General features: G+C 41.3%; 1 protein-coding gene across 3 annotated transcripts in view; it reads right to left on the reverse strand.

Annotated features, from left to right (window-relative positions):
* Nucleotides 1–4,149: 4,149 nt before the first annotated feature.
* CTPS2 (CTP synthase 2) overlaps nucleotides 4,150–19,706 on the reverse strand; it is a 124,245-nt gene continuing 108,688 nt past the window's right edge. For all 3 annotated transcript variants that reach the window (XM_081080945.1, XM_081080947.1, XM_081080946.1), the window contains 2 exons: nucleotides 7,529–7,639; nucleotides 4,150–5,794 (listed from right to left, as the gene is read on the reverse strand). In XM_081080945.1, coding sequence (XP_080937071.1) covers nucleotides 7,564–7,639 — 76 coding nt within the window. In that variant the 3' untranslated portion in view covers nucleotides 4,150–5,794; nucleotides 7,529–7,563. The remainder of the gene's footprint in view (nucleotides 5,795–7,528; nucleotides 7,640–19,706) is intronic.

Here is a 19,706-nt window from a genome sequence, read left to right on the forward strand (position 1 = left end):
CACTCTACCAACACAGGGAAACATAAAAAATGCAGAGACAAAGAAACAGGTCACAAATGACAGAAATAGAGGAAAGCAAACGATTGGATATAGAGTTCAAAACCACGTTTATAAGGTTTTTCAAGAATTTTCTGGAAACCGCCGATAAATTTAGTGAGACCCTGGAGGAGATGAAAAAAGACCAACTAGAAATTAAGCATACACTGACTGAAATAAAGAATAATATACAGAGATCCAACAGCAGACAAGAGGATCCCAAGAATCAAGTCAAAGATTTGAAATACGAAGAAACAAAAAATACCCAACCGAAAAAGAAAAAAGATTCCAAAAATATGAAGATAGTGTAAGGAGCCTCTGGGACAACTTCAAGCGTACCAACATCTGAATTATAGGGGTGCCAGAAGAAGAGAGAGGGCAAGATATTGAAAACCTATTTGAAGAAATAATGACAGAAAACTTCCCCTACCTGGTGAAAGAAATAGACTTACAAGTCCAGGAAGCGCAGAGAACCCCAAACAAAAGGAATCCAAAGAGGACCACACCAAGACACATCATAATTAAAATGCCAAGAGCAAAAGACAAAGAGAGAATCTTAAAAGCAGCAAGAGAAAAAAAGTCAGTTACCTACAAGGGAGTACCCATAGACTGTCAGCTGATTTCTCAACAGAAACCATGCAGGCCAGAAGAGAGTGGCAAGAAATATTCAAAGTGATGAATGCCAAGAACCTACAACCAAGATTACTTTATCCAGGAAAGCTATCATTCAGAATTGAAGGTCAGATAAAGAGCTTCACAGATAAGAAAACGCTAAAGGAGTTCATCACCACCAAACCAGCATTATATGAAATGCTGAAAGGTATTCTTTAAGAAGAGGAAGAAGAAAAAGGAACTCTTACCATTTGCCACAGCATGGATGGAACTGGAGAGCATTATCCTAAGTGAAATAAACCAGTCAGAGAAGGATAAATACCACATGATCTCACTCATTTGTGGAATATAATGAACAACATAAACTGATGAACAAGGACTGATCCAGAGACGGAGAGGCATTGATTGGACTGTCGGGCCTTGGAGGGAAGGTAGGGGAGAGTAAGGGGGAAAGATTAAACAAAGGACTTATATGCAAGCGTATAGGCCTAACCAATGGACACGGACAATGGGGGAGGGGGGGAGGGGGTAACATGGGGATAAGGACACATATGTAATATCTTAATCAATAAAAAATATATTTAAAAATGAAAAAAAATATATATATTTAAATATAAAATATATTTTAAAAAGAAAGCACATTTTAACCTGGCTGGGAGTTGTAGGCGGGACCTGGGAGTTCACCTGGAAATGTGGTCCATCCTCATCCAGGAGCTGCCTATTATCATGAAAAGATTAACAACCTTGTTGTGGAAACCAGAGGCCCTAGCCCTTTGCAAACCCCAAGCCGGTGTTGCCTGTAATATTATACCCATTTCTATTCCTTTTGCTTTCTTCCCCATGCCTGCATATTTTGTATACCCATTCTTATTCCTTTTGCCTAATTCCCCAAGTAATCTTTGTCCTTGTACCCCATATAAGCAGCTGGCTTATGGGGGTGGGGTGGCGCAGAGCAGATTTTTGTGGCTGACCTGCTGCTCTCCCATGCTGCTGACATTATTGGAATATGCCCTCATATATGATTCAACCCTGTCTCTGCTTAATTGGCTCAAGTAGTGACAGGCAGCCAGGACCCATTGATTGTCCAGTGTCACCACTACACAGCCACTGCCCTGCCGGTCTGGGAAACCACATCCCCACCTGGCCTTGTAGCTCTTGGCCCACTGTCTGCACTGTGACGACGGGCACAAATTTGGGTAAAATGTTTACCAGGTTTTCTCAATAGGCCTTCCCTAGATCCCCAATTTGTCATAGGACCCCATTTTATACTCTCTCCCAAGTCTCTTTGACCTTATTCTTTGGTACTCTCATAGCCCCCTGAACATATCACAATTATAATTAAAGACTTCTTTTCCTATATATTTATTTAAAGCCTGCCTTACCCCAAGCAACAGTCAGGTGCAAAAAGGAAGGGTGCTCCTGTAGGGAAGGAAAAATAATCTTACCTCTATTCCTCTAGGTTCTTGGCTGAGACTCTCCAATAATAATAAAGACATTAATAAGAAAAAAATACGCAAATTTAATAACATGCATACCTCCTGTGTACAGGGGAGAGACTCAGGAAAACTGAGGAACTCCCCCAAATGGCCCAAGCCTCCACTTTATTTTTTATTTATTTTTTATTTTTTATATATATTTTATTGAGTTTTTACAGAGAGGAAGGGAGAGAGATAGAGAGTTAGAAACATCGATCAGCTGCCTCCTGCACATCTCCTACTGGGGATGTGCCCGCAACCCAGGTACATGCCCTTGACCGGAATCGAACCCGGGACCCTTCAGTCCGCAGGCCGACGCTCTATCCACTGAGCCACACCGGTTTCGGCCAGCCTCCACTTTAAATACCATCTCCAGCTAAAGGCAAAAGGAGATGTTAGTGGGGGGAGGGGCAGTTATGAGAGATGAGGGTAAGGTTGTTATGTAGATTTAGGTTGTTGACTTCTCCATTGATGAGAGGCTTACAGATTTAGTCATCCTCTTCTTGGTATGGAGAGGGAGATAGCCTTACAAATGGAGATTTCCTTTGTAAATGTAAATGTCTCTTACAAAAGGGTAACTTGTACTCCGTTTTCAGAGCTTTTCTAAGTGTGCCATTTCCTAAAAATGATCAGGCTAAAATAATCCTTATGCCAAAGAGACATACTTTGGGGACAAATTCTGCTCCCCTACACTTTCCCCGGCACACAACACTGTGCTTAGTTGATGCTGGGGGTTCAAAATCCATTTGCTGAATGAATGATTCATAATAACTTTCTATGTGTTCATGTCCCACAGCTGCTCTACCATCCTAAGCAGCCATGCTACTACCATTTTGCTGCTTCACTGAATTCCAAGTTCAAGGGTAGCTCCAAAAGAGAAAAATCTTATGTAGCAACAACAACAAGGAGGCTGGTTTATTATTTCTGAAAGTGCCCTTCCTTCTGGTCCTATTTACATGCGTCATTAGCCCAGCAGTGGAAGCACTCTGTTATAAGTGACTTTAGAAATCATAATCATTACAATTAAAAATTTCCATTTAAACCATACTACCCCTTTGTTATGCTAAAGTTGCCCTCAGAGCTTACAGCCCTCTCTCTATGAGGCCTATTTCAGCTTTTAACCTATCTGCAGGCTTTTCATTTTGGTACCTTTTGTGATCTTGAAGTTGTAATTTTCACAAGTGGAGCCCTAAAGCTCTGATATTTTTGTTTATCAGAATTATTCATTTCATTTCTCCATGTGTTTCGTAGGTGAATTTTCTGTAGCATTACAAAATAATACTGTAACACTTTCCAGCATTAAAAGATAAAAGTTGAAAGTCCCAAAACAACCACAAAAAATTAACTGCGCAGTTTAAATATTTAAATTAGTATCAGAAAGCTCAAATGTAGGCAACAATGAAGTCAACTCAAGCACATTGAACTGGGAAAATCAAGGAGCATAATGGTTGATGTCCGGCCCCAGGCTCAGTGCTTGAGCATCACCTACCAACTGGGAGGTCAAAGTTTGATTCCCAGTTAGCTCTGGGCACATGCCCAGGTTTTGGGCCCTATCCTCAGGGGGGTAGGGGGGTGTGCAGGAGGCAGCTGATCAATGATTCTCTCTCATCATTGATGTTTCTATATCTCTCTCCCTCTCCCTTCCTCTCTGAAATCAATAAAAATATATTAAAGAAGCATAGTGGTTGAGAATGTTGTATAACAGGGCCAGGACTGGGGGAGGTGAGGGAGGTGCAGAGCTGGATTCTGTCTTTATTTTTAAAATCGATATTTTGTTCATCGTGCAATTTTAAAATTAACGTTGATATAAAAAATTGCATTAAAATATTACGGCTGCTTCCTCAAAAAAGTTAAACAGAATTACCATATAACCCAGCAATTCCACTCCTAGGTATATACACAAAAGAATTAAAAACAGGTACTCAAATATTTGCACATAAATGTTCATAATAGCACTATTCATCACAGCTGAAAGGTGGAAACAACTCAAATGCCCATCAACAGATGAAGACATAAACAAATTGTGGTAGATACATACAATGGAATTTTATTCAGCTATAAAAAGGAATGAAGCATTGATACACAGGATGAACCTTAAAAACATGACGCTAGAGTATTATGCTAAGAGCGAAATAAATCAGTCAGAGAAAGACAAGTATCACATGATCTCACTAATATATGTAGAATCTAATGAACAAAATTAACTGATGAACAAAATAGATCCAGACACAGAAGCATGGAACAGACTGTGGAATTTCAGAGGGAAGGGGGAGAGGGGGAGAGATCAACCAAAGAACATGTTTGCATATATGCATAACCCATGGACTCAGACAATAGGGTGGTGAAAGCGTGGGAGGGGCAGTCAATGGGAAAAAAACAAACGGGACATCTGTAATACCTTCAACAATAAAGATATATTTTTAAAAAAACACATGATGCTAAATAAAAGAAGCTAGATACAAATAGCCACATATTGTATTATTTCATCTATATGGAATATCCAGAATTGGAAAATCATAGAAATAGAAAGATTAGCAGTTGCTAGGGGCTGGGAGGAGGTAGGAATGGGGAGTGACTGCTAATGGGCATGGGGATTTATTTTGGAGTGTTGGAAATGTTTCAGAAGTAGGTAAAGGTGGTGGCTGCATAACATTGTACCTAATGCTACTGAAATGTTCGCTTTAAAATGGCTAATTCTATGTTATGTGAATTTCATCTCAATTAAAAAATATACAGGGTGTCCACAGAAAATGTATACACACTTTGAATAAAGTGTTTATTAAAATACATTTCATTTCCGCCCTCCCTGGTTTTTCTCAGTGGTTGGAGCATCAGCCCTGTGGACTGCAGTGGACTGAAGGGTCCCGGGTTCAATTCCAGTCAAGGGCACATAGCTCGGTTGCAGGCTCAATCCCCAGCCCTACTCAGCGAGTGTGGGAGGCAACCAATCAATGTGTCTCTCTCACATTGATGTTTCTCTCTCTGTGTCTCTCCCCCTTCCTTCCACTCTCTCTAACCTCAGGTGAGGATTAACCAAAAAAACACACAAACATTTCATTTTCAAAATGTAATAGAATCTATAGCTATCAGCTGTTAAAGTGTGTATACATTTTGGGGGGACACCCTGTAAATATACTGATCTTGATTCCTGAGATTTTTTTTTTACGACCCCTTAAATTCTGTGCCTGAACACGGGCCTTACTTGCCACCCCAAGTCTTGGACCTATTTAAATTTCTTTTTAACTAGAAATAAACTGGGCGAGAAATTAAAATAAGCTTGGGCCGCACCCAGATCTGTGGTTGAGTTCCAGGTAAAAGAATGGCTCATTTTTTACTCAAAATTAGTTATTGCATGTGCCCTGCCACCCATCCCATATAGCACAGTGAAGGCTCAGTTCCTGTATCGTTGCTCAGCACCTGACATCACGGTATACCAGACAAAATAAGAACACACTTTCTCCCAGGTAGGTTGTTGGGAAATGTTTAATCGGCTAGAGAAATCTGTGAGACCCAAAGGCCACCTCTGGAGGAAAAAAAGGAAAGTGCCCCTTTGGTTCTGGTTCATGAAAGTACATATTATTTGATTTCCTTTGAGGCTTTCATCCCATGTTTCGTGATTCTTTAAGAATGTCGTGATTTCTTCAGATAGTTGGCTTCAATTACTTCAGAGCCTTAAAAAAAAAAAGGGGGGGGGGAGAATGTAAGTATTAGCAACATCAGAACCTGAATAATATGTCTTTAAAATACTCCCAGCTAATCTTTGCATCATTTTGGTTTGCTCCTAAAGGTCTCCATGTTTGAGGCAAACCTAAAAATAAATATGAATGTGCTTTCCACAGAGAACATGAATATTCAATCCCTAAGTGAAATACAAAGAGAGCTGACACTGGAGCAATGAACTCTTTACAAATATTCCCAAGCTGCTGTCCCTGCTAAAGAGAGCAGGTCAACCCAGGTCTCTGAGCTGGAATATGATCAAGCTAGCCAGGCTGCTGTCACTCTAATAAAGCCTAATAGAGCAGCGCAGAAAATAAGCTGCCCTCAGAAGCCAAGCCCGTTTCTGCCATCTCCCTGCAAAGAAATAAAATACTCTGTTATTTTACACATACCCAAGGAAACCTGCTTTCCACGAGCGACCTAGACCAGGGGCAGGCAAACTGTTTTTACAAACAGGTTTACTGGGACACAGCCATGCCCATTCAGTCAAGTGTGGTCCCTGGCTGCTTTTCCTCTATAATGGCAAAGTGGAGTAGCTGTGACAGAGAACGCATGGCCTACAAAGACTAACATATTTACTATCTGGCCCTTTACAGAAGAAGGTTGCTGATCCTGAAGTATGGTAGCAGTCATCTCAGGTAGAAACTATAGTTTAACTTTAACCTTGCTGTTTGGCTTCTGTACTTATTTGCTTGCTAAAATAATAGAAAAGTTACTTTGATTTTCTGAATTATATAAATCATCCCATTCGATTGAATACCTTATTGATTGTAATGTGAATACCCCATTGGTTGTGGTCATACTGGTTTTAGAAAGCACATTCTTCTGTACCTGGGAACCAGGACAGCACAATTATCCTAAATTGCCTCAGTGGCTACAGATAATGCGTTCCGGTTGACTCAGTGGTCCCAAGACCCGAGGGCTCCAGATAATGTGTTCCTGTCAACGCAGTGGTCCCAAGACCCGAGGGCTCCAGATAATGTGTTCCTGTCAACTCAGTGGTCCCAAGACCCATGGCTCCAGGCAATGTGTTTCCGTTGATTAAGTGATCTGGAGACCCAAAACTATAATTTAACTAACATGCTTAATTCTGCTTCTGTAAACTGCTTTTTTGCAAACCAGGTTCCTCATTCCAAACCCTGGGGTGTAATCGATACCTCTGTGATCTTTGCCTATATAAATCTGGTGTTGGGGCTGGGGAGGGTACTACGAGATTTGAGAGAGCGAAATGCCCCCTCGTAGTTTCGGATTTGCAATAAATGTGACTCCTTAATTCGACTTCTTGAGGCGTCCTTGTGTGATTCACGGGGTGCATTACAACAATCCCTGACCTAAACTATTACAACTCTACCCACTTCAACCTCCAGGTATATGTTTATATATATACACATGCACCAAATAAATAAATAAATAAATAAATAAATAAATAAATTTGTTTCTTTTTCTATCTATCATCTATCTATCTATTTATTCCTGGCCTCAAATGCATTCCATTCTCCCCATGCTAACTGCTAGCTTTCTCGGGTGCATTCCAGTTTCCCAAAGGTGCTGTTGGCTGTGAAGTCTGTCTGGCTACCGCTTCCTGGCAAATAGGATCCTGCAGACAAGTCCTGTAGTGCTTGCTCCCTTCTATACCAACACAGCAGCTTGTCTGTAAAACAAACAAGAACTTAGAGATTTCTTCTTACCCTCTCAGGCAGCGCCTGCCATTGCGAGTCATATATTAGTTGCAGCTTATTTCCAACTCAGCTATCCTTGGCTCTGAAAAGCTGTCATCACTGGCATCGCTGTATCTATCACTAGATCAAAAGAGGAATTAATTTAGCAAGGTATTAAGAAAAACAGACAATGATCCAAAACACTTTCCATAATTAACTCCCACTCAGAGACAATCCTAAGAAATACTCTATTATCACTTTCTACTCACATACCACAGTCTCCTTTTGTCAGAGGAGCTGATCACTTGCTTTTATCTTAAATTGGAAGTAACTTATTCAGAAAATTTATAAGAGCATTTCAATTTAGATTAAATTTATAATCTTATAAAGACCACTAATCATTTCTAAACTTTAGCAAAAGCCTTAAAAGCACATTGCTCCTGACCCTCTTACCTACTGTCTGCTTTCTATTAGAGGTATTATGTAAACAAATTAAGTTAAAATGAAAGCCTGGGCTGATAGACCCATTTATTTCCTATGAATCTGAATCGCAGTCCATTTGAGATTAAGCATCATTCAGTCTATTCCTGCTGATCTCAATTTGTTCTCAAGTGCAATAAATAGCATAGCATCAAATAATACCTGAATACTCACAGATTTTTTTTTTCATTTTTCACCCTTCTGATGACAACTGTTTCCTTTATCAATATGAAAGGACTACAGAACAGCGAGAGCAGCTGTACATCCCTTGATTATATTAGCCAAACACTCTCCTTTTTACTCAGTGGCAGATTGGGTTTTGTCTCTGAGTTTGAGGACCACAACAGCTCCCTAGATAGCTTCAATGTGGAGGAGCTGGTCATCCACAATCAGCAACTTGGTGGTCAATAGAATTAAGACATGCATGTTAGCTCAAGACCCATGTCCAGCCAGCAAGGCTTAGTGGTTGAGCATCGACCTATAAGCCAGGAGGTCAGGGTTCGATTCCCAGTCAGGGCACAAGCCCGGGTTGTGGGCTCAATCCCCAGTGTGGGGCGTGCAGAAGGCAGCCGATCGATAATTCGCTCTCATTATTGATGTTTCTATCTCTCTCTCCCTCTCCCTTCCTCTTTGAAATCAATAAAAAAATATATATATTTTTAAATACCCAGGAAAAAAACAGTAGTGCACATAAAAAACATTCATGTACTTGGTAAACTCACCTTGAAATCCTATCTGCTTCAGATCCTATTTTCACTATGATTTATGGGTCAGCAGCATGAAAGTTTCCCAACCCAACAAACATTCTCATAGGTCCAAGGATTTAAGAAATAATTTTCACAAATATGCTATTTTCAAAATAGAAACTTCATGGGATGCTCCAACTACCTCGAGTCACATGGAATATTGAAAACAGGAACAATTATTGACATAGATGTTGCCATGTTGGGGTTCCTGAGAAATACACCTTCTTCATGAGATAGCCCTGCAATTGTACTTTTGCTCTGAGCTGTGCTCAATTTAGGGTTCCTCTTGCTTGATTCCAAATAAGTCAGTAGGTTGATCAACTCCACAAGAGTTCTACTGATCTATGGAGATGGCATTGCCAGGAATTAAGTATTTCATGAATTCCATAATAGGTGAAAATCTACTCCTTTTTCTTTTTGTTAAGGGAAGAGAAGGAACAATTAGAGAAACCCTATGTTTATAGGTTAGAAAACAAAGATTTCCTCTAAATATATTGAGCACATATCAATAAATACATAAACAACATCATAAAAGCCAACCTCACTCTCCTCCCTGACTTTTGGACAAAATCAGAAAAGGCAGGCATAGGGGGTGGCCAAGAGAGAAAGACAAGTATCACAAGATCTCACTCATATGTGGAATCTAATTACCAAAATAAACTGATGAATAGAGTGGATCCAGAGACATGGAAGCATGGAACAGAGTGCAGAATCTCTGAGGGAAGTGTGTGTGTGGGGGGGGCGGATAATCAACTAAAGACCTTGTATGCATATATGCATAACCCATGGACATAGACAATAGGTGGTGGTAAAGGCCTGGGGCAGGGAGGTCACTGGCTGGAGGGGGTCAATGGGGGCGGGGCGGACATATGTAATACTTTCAACAATAAAGATTTAGAAAGGAAGGGAGGGAGGGAGGGAGGAGGAAGGAAGGAAGGAAGGAGAGAGAGAGAGAGAGAGAGAGAGAGAGAGAGAGAGAGAGAGAGAGAGAGAGAGAGAGAGAGAGAGAAAGAAAGAAAGAAAGAAAGAAAGAAAGAAAGAAAGAAAGAAAGAAAGAAAGAAAGAAAGAAAGAAAGAAAGAAAGAAAGAATTGGCAGCCCTAACCAGTTTTGCTCAGTGGATAGAGCATCGGCCTGCAGACTGAAGGGTCCCAGGTTCGATTCTGGTCAAAGGCATGTACCTTGGTTGCGGGCACATCCCTAGTATGGAGTGTGCAGGAAGCAGCTGATCGATGTTTCTCTCTCATCGATGTTTCTAACTCTCTATCCCTCTCCCTTCCTCTCTGTAAAAAAAGAGAAATCAATAAAATATATATATATATATTTTTAAAAGAATTGGCAGAAAAGACAAGGTATGTTAGATAAACATATAAATCAACATATGCTTAAAAACATTCAAGTAGAAGATACCTCTTATTAGATTTTAGTTCAGAAAAATCAATTCACTATTGCAAAAGGGTTTTCAATAAAGAAAACAGGAATAACTGAAGAATGTTTTTTTTAAAAAACTGGCCTCAAAAGTTGACATGTCCTTTCCCATGTACTCTCACTACTACACAAATGCCGAATCTTTCCTGGTTCTATGCAACATTACCTGTCATAGAATTAGCAAAGAAAGGGGATTTGGAAGTTGTACTCAATTCCCTATCTGAGAAGAAATGAAGGTCAAGGGTGTTCAAGTGATTCACTGAGCACAGAGCTCATTTGAGGTGGGGCCAGAATCCCTATCATGCTAACCCAGCCCACAAACTCAAGTTTAAGCTGTGCTGCAGTGGGCCAGCATGGCCTCTCAGGGCATGTCGCCTAATACCACAAGTGAGAAGGCCCAAACCAGTTTCCTCAGTTACCAGATTTTATACCTGCTTCCTTCTCTAATCTCAGGCTGGGGAAGAGTAGGATGGGCCCACAGCTTCCCTGTCACTCCTGGTTGCACCGTTTATTGGCCATGCATGTATGCACTGGTCACCTAACTCCTGAGAGTCTAGAAATAGTTGAATTAATACCTAAAACCTCATCAAAATGTTATGAGGGCCAAAAGGGAATGTATAAGTATGCTCTTGAAAACTATACAAAAATATAAGCTGTCACTATTCATGGAGGCTACATATTTGTAATATGGTATCTCTCAAAAAGTCATTGAAATATAAAGATGTCATGAAAACTGCCAAGTGCATGATTTTCAGCATTATTTCCTGTACCAACAGTAATTCCCTACCCACATTAGCAAGTGAACTTGGGTGGGTGTGTTTCTAATTTAATGACTCTTATTTCCTGTCTAATGGCTGTCTGCCCCACACTGCCCACACACCAAAATAGCACAGGCTGAGTCTAGCAAAGTGTGGCTCGGTTTGGGTTTACTCATCTCCAAGGTAAATGACAGGGTTCACTAACTTTCTTTCGTATGTGTCAGGGGCCAAGGGTAAAACAATCAAATAAACCACTACACTCAAGAACAGAATTATCAAAAGAGGCATGCTGATAAACTTGCTGGTTTTATGGCATTCACATGTCAGCAAAAAAACAACTGCTAGAAGTCAAATGTGGATCATCATCCACAAGCAGAACAGCAGGGGCTCCTGCACATTCAATCAAATGTGGGTGCTACTCTGAGACACCTGTGACTTAAGGGTTCATTTCTGTTTCACAAAGAACAGAATTAAAGAAGTCCTAAGATATACTTATCTGAGTATATTTTCACTTAATTCAAAACATCTCAGCTCTTTCTTAAGTCTAACCTGTCTTTTAAAATAATCTCTGTACACACACACACACTTCTCAGTGGGAGTGGGGAGAATTATTAGATATTTGGGTCTTGCATGTTAAATTTTATGAAATGCCACAGAATACAGACCCACTCATGTGTGTGTTATGACATTTGAGGAGGGGAAAGTTTTAAGCCTACAATGTCCAGTGTGGTAGCCACAAGCCACAGTAGCTATCTAAATTTAAATCAAATAAAATTTAAATTTCCCCTTCTCACTCGAACACATTGAGCCATATTCAAGTGCTCAGTAGCCACGTGTGCCTGGTGACTGTCATATTGGATGGTGCAGATTATTGAACACTTCTATCATAGCAGATAGTTCTACTGGATAATGCTGATTTAAAAACAAATGAATAATGACTTTAAAAAAACAAACCATAATCACCATGCAATGGTCCTCCTCTCACTCCCTAAAAAGGTTTTGGTAAAGGTCTGGCTATCCACAGTTAAGTAAGATCACAGCAAATCTCTCTGATGCATGCATGTGCCTCTCAAATAATGAAAGCATTCTTTTAAAAAACTTTCACTGTACTATTTCTTACAAGATAAAATCACCAGCTGCAAGGCATGGGAACCGCTATCCTTACAACCCTGGTTTGATTTACAAGATTTGACATCATCGGTCTACATATGGTTATTTGACAAACAAAAGGCTTGCTACAGTCAAGTTTGTTTATGAAAGATTCCTGGTGCCTAATAAATTCCCAATATAAAAATACCTGTATTCCAAGGTGCTAGGGCAAGGATACAGTAATGCCTCATACAGTCCACCTTTTATGCTATCCTGGGGGCAGCCATTAAACCATTTCTTCTTCATCGACAGGAAGAGGTGATTGGAATTAAAACATTTTAATGGCATACTTAAGATTCCCAGCATGCATAAGTCCCTACAAAACTTCAGATCAAAATCCATTTCATGTGGAAAAAGCATACTTTAAAACAGGTTCCCATGCACACAGTTTTCCCCAAAGCATTGTTACCACTATACTTACTTCCTTCTCAAAGAGCCCCTGGAAGCCATAAAATATAAGAGTAACGAAATAAAAACTTAGTGTGCTTTGAATGAGTTTTACATTGAATAATAAATGCAGAATGCAAGCCCTGCAGGGCACAAAGAACGTAGTAGTGTTTATCACCATTAACTCCCTTCCTGGCTGCCCCCACATCATCAGCCCGCAGTGACCCATGATCAGTAAAGAGCACCTTTTAACCAACACTTAATTCCCGAGGGGAGGTATACTCAAATGTGGTTGATTAGCAGTACTTTGACCAGAAAAAGTCTCAAGGTATGGAGTTGGAGTCAAACAATCACAGAGGGGGAGCTATTTTAAAAGATGTTTAAAAGGACTATTAAAAAAGAAAGCAAGAAAGAAACATTTCCCAGTTCACTTTTGCTTGAAATGTAACAAAGGGGGAAAAGTAGTATTTTCATGTCCGTTTAAAGTTTACAAAGCACCATCTCAACTGTTTCTCACCGCAACCCTAAAGGATGAAGATCCTGAGGGGAGATCAGGGGACTGCGGACTGTTCTGTATGGATTTGTGAGCATTTTATCCTGTAGTCAAGGGAAGACCCTGAGAGGTCTAAGTTCCAAGATAATGTAGGAAGACCATTCTACTGGCAGAAGATGGATTGAGAGGAGGAAAACTGGAGGCATAGACACCAGGTAGGCTTTGCAGTAGGCAAGAGATGAAGGAGACCAGAACTGAGGTCATGTTAATAATAAGAGCATCATCATCATCATACTTCCCATTTAATTTCCCACCATAGACCAGGCACTGTGCTGAGTGCTTTACATTTAGTACAAAACAATCTTCATTAGTCCCATAAGAACTGGGTACTATTACCATCCTTTTTATTTATTTATTTTTATTTTTAAACTAGAGGCCTGGTGCATGGATTCGTGCACCAGTGGGGTCCCTCGGCCTGGCCTGCACCCTCTCGCAATCCAGTTACTTAAAATGGAATTCTGTACAGAGATAAAGTTCTTATTTCTAGATACTAAAAAACTCACAATTATAAGCATCTTTGTATATTACATGGTGGGCAAAAGTAAGTTTACCATTGTTAATATGGAAAATAATACAATCTGGGTAGAACCTAAGGTGGGGGCTGAGGATGGGTTTTAAGGGCAACAGCTGTTTGGTGTAAGGTGTAAGAAAGCGGTTCAAGTTTTTAATGACCAGTTTGGCAGTATAGTGCATATGGCTGGCTATCAGTCCAGATATAGGGATTATGTATTTTTGTCTGCCAAGAGCATCTCCTCCTGCTGAAAAAGGCTCCCCCCACCCCATTTAAGCAATCCTATCCTATATAATCTACCTATACTAATAAAAAAGTAATATGCTAATTAGACTGGGTCAACCAGCCATCTTCCAGATGTCTGACTTCCTTCCGGACAAAGCCATGGTGGTGGAGACCAAGGCAGAGGCAGTTAGGGGTGATCAGGCTGGCAGGGGAGGGCAGTTGGGGGTGAGATCAGGCCTGCAGGGAAGGGTAGTTGGGGGCGACCAGGCCTGCAGGGGAGGGCAGTTAGGGGTGAGATCAGGTCGGCAGGGGAGGGCAGTTGGGGCCAAGATCAGGCCTGCAGGGGAGGGCACTTAGGAGCAATCAGGCAGGCAGGCAGGTGAGCAGTTAGGAGTCAGCGGTCCCAGATTGTGAGAGGGATGTCCAACTGCCAGTTTAGGCCCAATCTCTGTGGAATCAGGCCTAAACAGGCAGTCAGACATCCCCCAAGGGGTCCCCAATTGGTGAAGGTGCAGGCTGGGCTGAGGGAACCCCCCCCCCTGCACGAATTTCATGCACTGGGCCACTAGTTAATAAATAATAGTACAAGCATAAACTCTATTTCACGTACTCACAACTGTAAACCTACTTTTGCCCCACAACCTGTACATTTAATATGTCTCCTAAAAAATTTTTTCTTGCAATTACATGAAATAGCCCAACTGGCGTGGCTCAGTGGTTGAGTGTTGACCTATGAACCAGGAGGTTACAGTTCGATTCCTGGTCGGGGCACATGGGTTGTGAGCTCAATCCCCAGTGTGGGGCGTGCAGGATGCAGCCGATCCATGATTCTCTCTTATCATTAATGTTTCTATCTCTCTCCCTCTCCCTACCTCTCTGAAATCAATAAAGATATATTTAAAAAAACACACAATTACATGAAATAGTCTCATTCCAGTACATTACACACCAGCAAAACCATGAAAATTTGTGGTTACATTTTATACATGGGACAAATTATGTTTCAACACCAGGGGAGAGATATCAGCAAAGAATTATAAAGATTTCTTTAATGGACCATAATTTCCCATTGGATTTATTTATTCTAAAAATGGTTTATTAGATTTGTGCAAAAGAGTTAACACAGCAGGCCTGAGGCTGCTATCTCTAGAAGGGTCTGCTTGCAGGGGAACTTGGGAAATTGTTTTCTCCATTACAAATTAATAAGGTCATTTTACTGGGCCTATGCTGCTATATAAACAATGTGATTTATGGTAAATATTTGCTTTCCTTTTCACAGTCTGGAATTTGAGTGGTTGCTAGAAAGAGAAAGCCTATGTAACCAGCCCCCAATAAAAACCCTAAACTCTTGAGTCTCAAATGGGCTTCTCTGGGCATACACATCACACATGTTGCTGCCTTTTTATTGACAAAGGAAGAGTGAGTTCTGTGTGACTCCTCACAGAAGAGAGAGAGCACAGAAAACCTGCAAATAGCCTTAGCTGGTTAAGCTCAGTGGATAGAGCGTCGACCTGCAGACTGAAGGGTCCCAGTTCAATTCTGGTCCAGGGCACATAGCTCGGTTTCAGATTACCAGCCCTGATCGGGGGCATGCGGAAGGCAACCAATCGATGTGTCTCTCTCACACTGGTGTCTCTCCCTCTCCCTTCCACTCTTCTAAAAGTCAATGGAAAAAATATCCTCGGGTGAGGATTTAAAAAACAAGAAAAGAAAACCTACAAACAGATTTCTCCAGACTCCACTTATAACTTTTTCTTTTACTGATCCAGCTGTGTATGCTTATTCCATCACTATAATAAATTTCAGCCGTGAGTGCAACTATATTCTGATTCCTTTTAGTGAATCATCGAATGCATGGGTGGTCTTGGGGGACCCCAAAAAATAAGACCCTTAGTTTGATTTTTCATATAAGTTTTGTTTAGCTTAAAAAAGCCTAAAAAATACTCTCCTAAAACTGTTATGCATCTTGAACCTTCCACTAAAGTCAAAAACAAGATGGAATAGTTTTCATAATTGCTATCATTCTACACATAGTGGAGCAGCTGAGAATTTAACTCACCAGCTCTAGATCCCAAAATGATATTCTTTTTTAAAAATATTTTTTTATTGATTTCAGAGAGGAAGAGAAGGATAGAAACATCAATGATGAGAATCACTGATCGGCTGCCTCTTGCACGCCCCCCACTGGGAATCAAGCCCGCAACCCAGGCATGTGCCCATGACCGGAATCAAACCCGGGACCCTTTAGTCTGCAGGCCACCACTCTATTCATGAGCCAAACCGGCTAGGGCTCAAAATGATATTCTTACTGCAACTTACAGGCACTAAAAGATAAATGTTCCCCACACGGCAGAATGCTGGGGTTACAGCTCAGGTGGACTTGCTCAAAACCAAGGATTTTCACATTCTGTGTTTTAAAGATGTTGGCTACACAGGTGTCATACAGTTAAATATCATGAGCCAATTTCTGGGAAAGGAAGTCATTATTTTAGAGTTCATATTCCTTGTCACATTTGTTTAGGATTGATAACTGACAGTAATCTTGTTTGACAGAAATATAGTCCCAATTCAGCTCACATTAGAGCCTGGCCATCAAAGCTACCATTTGTTTTTCAATGCTCACTAATGCCATGGAGGTGGTCAAAGAGGAGTTGAAATGCAAGGTTCCTCTGGAATCCTGGTGTCTGTCACTGGATTAATTCATGGTCACCATTCTTAGTTGGAAACCCCCCTGCAAGGTGTCAAGATTAGACTAGACTATATCCATCCTCCCTACTATCTACATTTATTACTTTAATGGGTAATAAAAAAAAAAAAAACCTGTGTGCCAGGGAGCCAGGGAGACAGAGATAAATAAGATGCTGGCTGCTCTTAAGGAAGCACCAGTGTGTGGCTAATACACAGGAATTCTCTGCCAACCATGGAAGTCTGTTAGTCTGTTGTAATACCAATATCAGCATCAGAGTTTTGTTAGGGGGATTATCCTTCTCTCTGAGACATACTGTGTCTTGCTCAGGAGTCACTAGCAAGCAGTCACTTTTTTCAGAAACTACCAGTAAGCTTACCCAGAAACCACCAGCCCCATGTGAGAATCAGCAGGCCATACAGCACACATGTGGGTAGGCCACACACCCAGATACCATTTGTGTATTAGTTGATGTTTGCAAACAACCAGATAGTTACGTTGAATTATTGGGTGAGTTATTTCTCGCAGCCATCTAATTTGCACCACTATCACCCTCCTTTCACATATGACCACTGAAATAATCTATATTTATAAAAGCCTAATATGCAAGTTGTCCTTTCAGGAGTTTGACCAGGAGAGCAGGAGTTCGATCGCTCACTATAAAGTGCACTGACCACCAGGGGGTGGCGCAGAACAAAGGAAGGCCCTGGCTGGCAGCCAGGGAAGGGAGGCCCCGGCCAGCAGCCAGAAGGCTCCAATCGGCCCTGATCGCTGGCCAGGCCTAGGGACCCTACCCATGCACAAATTGTGTTCACCAGTCCTCTAGTGGAGACAATAAAGTGGCTGAGAAGGGTCACAACACACATCCAACATGGGAACACACTGGAATCGCCAATCTGCTGTATGAGCCATGCAGCCTCAGAACCCTTCATCTTTGCATGAAATCTCATGCTGAACCATGCCACATGAGCCAGATAAAGTGGAGCTGCTTGGCTGGAGCAGGAAAGAGCCTGGAGCCCTCAGCCTGCTCTTCACAGCTGGCCAGCCTCCAGCTCCATAAGGCACAGCATGAAAATGAGTGCATTGGTTCAAGAATGCAAGGAGTGATCATTAATTCGGTAAGACGTCTGACATGCAAAATATATAAAGCCTGCTCCCATATGAACTCACAGTTAAAGGAAATGCTAAGGAACTGTGAGCATCCCCTAGCAGGTAAAGTGGCAAATAAACAGGCTTGTGTAACACAAGCACAGGCTTACACACCGTGCACCAATCCCAGCAGTCCTCAATTGCAATATCACAAGGGTTGTTTGCTAGAATGAGGGTCGGCACTGCTAATCTTCTAAATAATACATATCCAATTATTATGGTGCTAACCCTAGGTATGGTGCTAACTTAGGTATAGTCTATAATTCTGGCTAGTTCTTTCCACTTTTAAAGTTATTATATATAATATTCTTGGATGAGAAAATATAAAATATAAATTCTCACCAAACTAATATTTAAATGTAAAGAAATTTTAATGAAAATCCACAATGGATTATTTTACTCAAACCTGATTTCAAAAATCATTCTACAGGGGGGAACCAAGATGGCGGTGTAAGGTATAAACCTGTGTATGCTGCCTCCCACAACAACACTGAAATTACAACTATAAGACAAAACAGCTATCATCCAGAACCACAGGAAAGCTGGCCAAGCGGAAGTTCTACAACTAGGAGGAAAGAAAGAAGCGCATTGAGACTGAGTAGAAGGTGCAGAGGCACCAAGAACAGAGGTATGAAGGCGCACACGAGGCGGGCTGCACCTGGATGCGCAGTTTTTTTCAATTGGAAGGGGTGACAAGCTCTCGAACGCACTGAGCTCGTTTAAGGTGAGATTCTGAGGTCCCAGATTCCTATGGGGAGAAACTGGACTGTCGTGTAGCAGGTTGGAAAGTAAGGGTGGCTTTCTCGCAGAGCTGCTCGCAGGGAGCATTGTTGCCATGGGGGCGCGGGACTCAGGGACGCAGAGATGCGGAGTTGGAGTCGCAGAGACGCTGATGACAACCATTGCTGTTTGCGCCACCCTGGTGATTCTCTGAGACCCCGCCCCACTCAATTTACATCCCTGCCCAAGCTGTGCCAGTGGTGAAGGAACCACCTGCGTTTTTGCAGCCTATCCCAACAAACAGCAGCTGTGTCAGAGAGCTCCAAAACTTCCAAATTCCAAACAAAGAGGAGAAATCTGTTGCTATCACTGTAGCTCCTGCTGGGTGGATCCACACAGTGGTTGACTTGGAGATCCAGGAGCCAGGGTACCCCTGGTCAGATACCAGATTTCAACTCCTCACATCCATAAGGGACACACTCAAGAAACAGACTCAGTGAGCACCAAAATCCCACTGAAGCAAGTCCTGTTCCATAAGGATGTCTCCAGCACAGCAGTTCTTCCACTATAGATACAACGGGTCCTCGCAGTCAGCCAAAAATGCGGAGACAAAGAAACATGTCACAAATGAAAGAAATGGAGGAAAGCAAACTAACGGAGGACATAGAGTTCAAAACCACAGTTATAAGGTTACTCAAGAATGTTCTACGAACCTCTGAGGAACTTAGTGAGACCTTCAAGGATCTTAATAAGAATGCCAAAGAAATGGAAAAGGACCAGTCAGAAATTAAACATACCCTGACTGAAATTAAAAATAAAATACGGAGATCCAACAGCAGACTAGAGGATCCCAAGAATCAAGTCAAAGATTTAAAATATGAAGAAACAAAAAACATCCATCTGGAAAAGCAAAACGAAAAAAGAATCCAAAAATATGAAGATAGTGTAAGGAACCTCTGGGACAACTTCAAACGTACCAACATCTGAATTATCAGGGTGCCTGAAGAAGAGAGAGAGAGAGCAAGATACTGAAAGCATATTAGAAGAAATCATGACAGAAAACTCCCCCTACCTGATGAAAGAAATAGACTTACAAGTCCAGGAAGCGAAGAGAACCCCAAACAAGAGGAATCCAAAGAGGACCACACCAAGACACATCATAATTAAAATGCCAAGAGCAAAAGACAAAGAGAGAATCTTAAAAGCAGCAAGAGAAAAACAGTTACCTACAAGGGAGTACCCATACGACTGTCAGCTGATTTCTCAACAGAAACCATGCAGGCCAAAAGGGAGTGGCAAGAAATATTAAGTGATGAATAGCAAGAACCTACAACCAAGATTACTCTACCCAGCAAAGCTATCATGTAGAATTGAAGGTCAGATAAAGAGCTTCACAGACAAGAAAAAGCTTAAGGAG

This window comes from Myotis nattereri (genome assembly GCF_964212035.1).
Source record: "Myotis nattereri genome assembly, chromosome: X".
Lineage (NCBI taxonomy): Eukaryota > Metazoa > Chordata > Mammalia > Chiroptera > Vespertilionidae > Myotis > Myotis nattereri.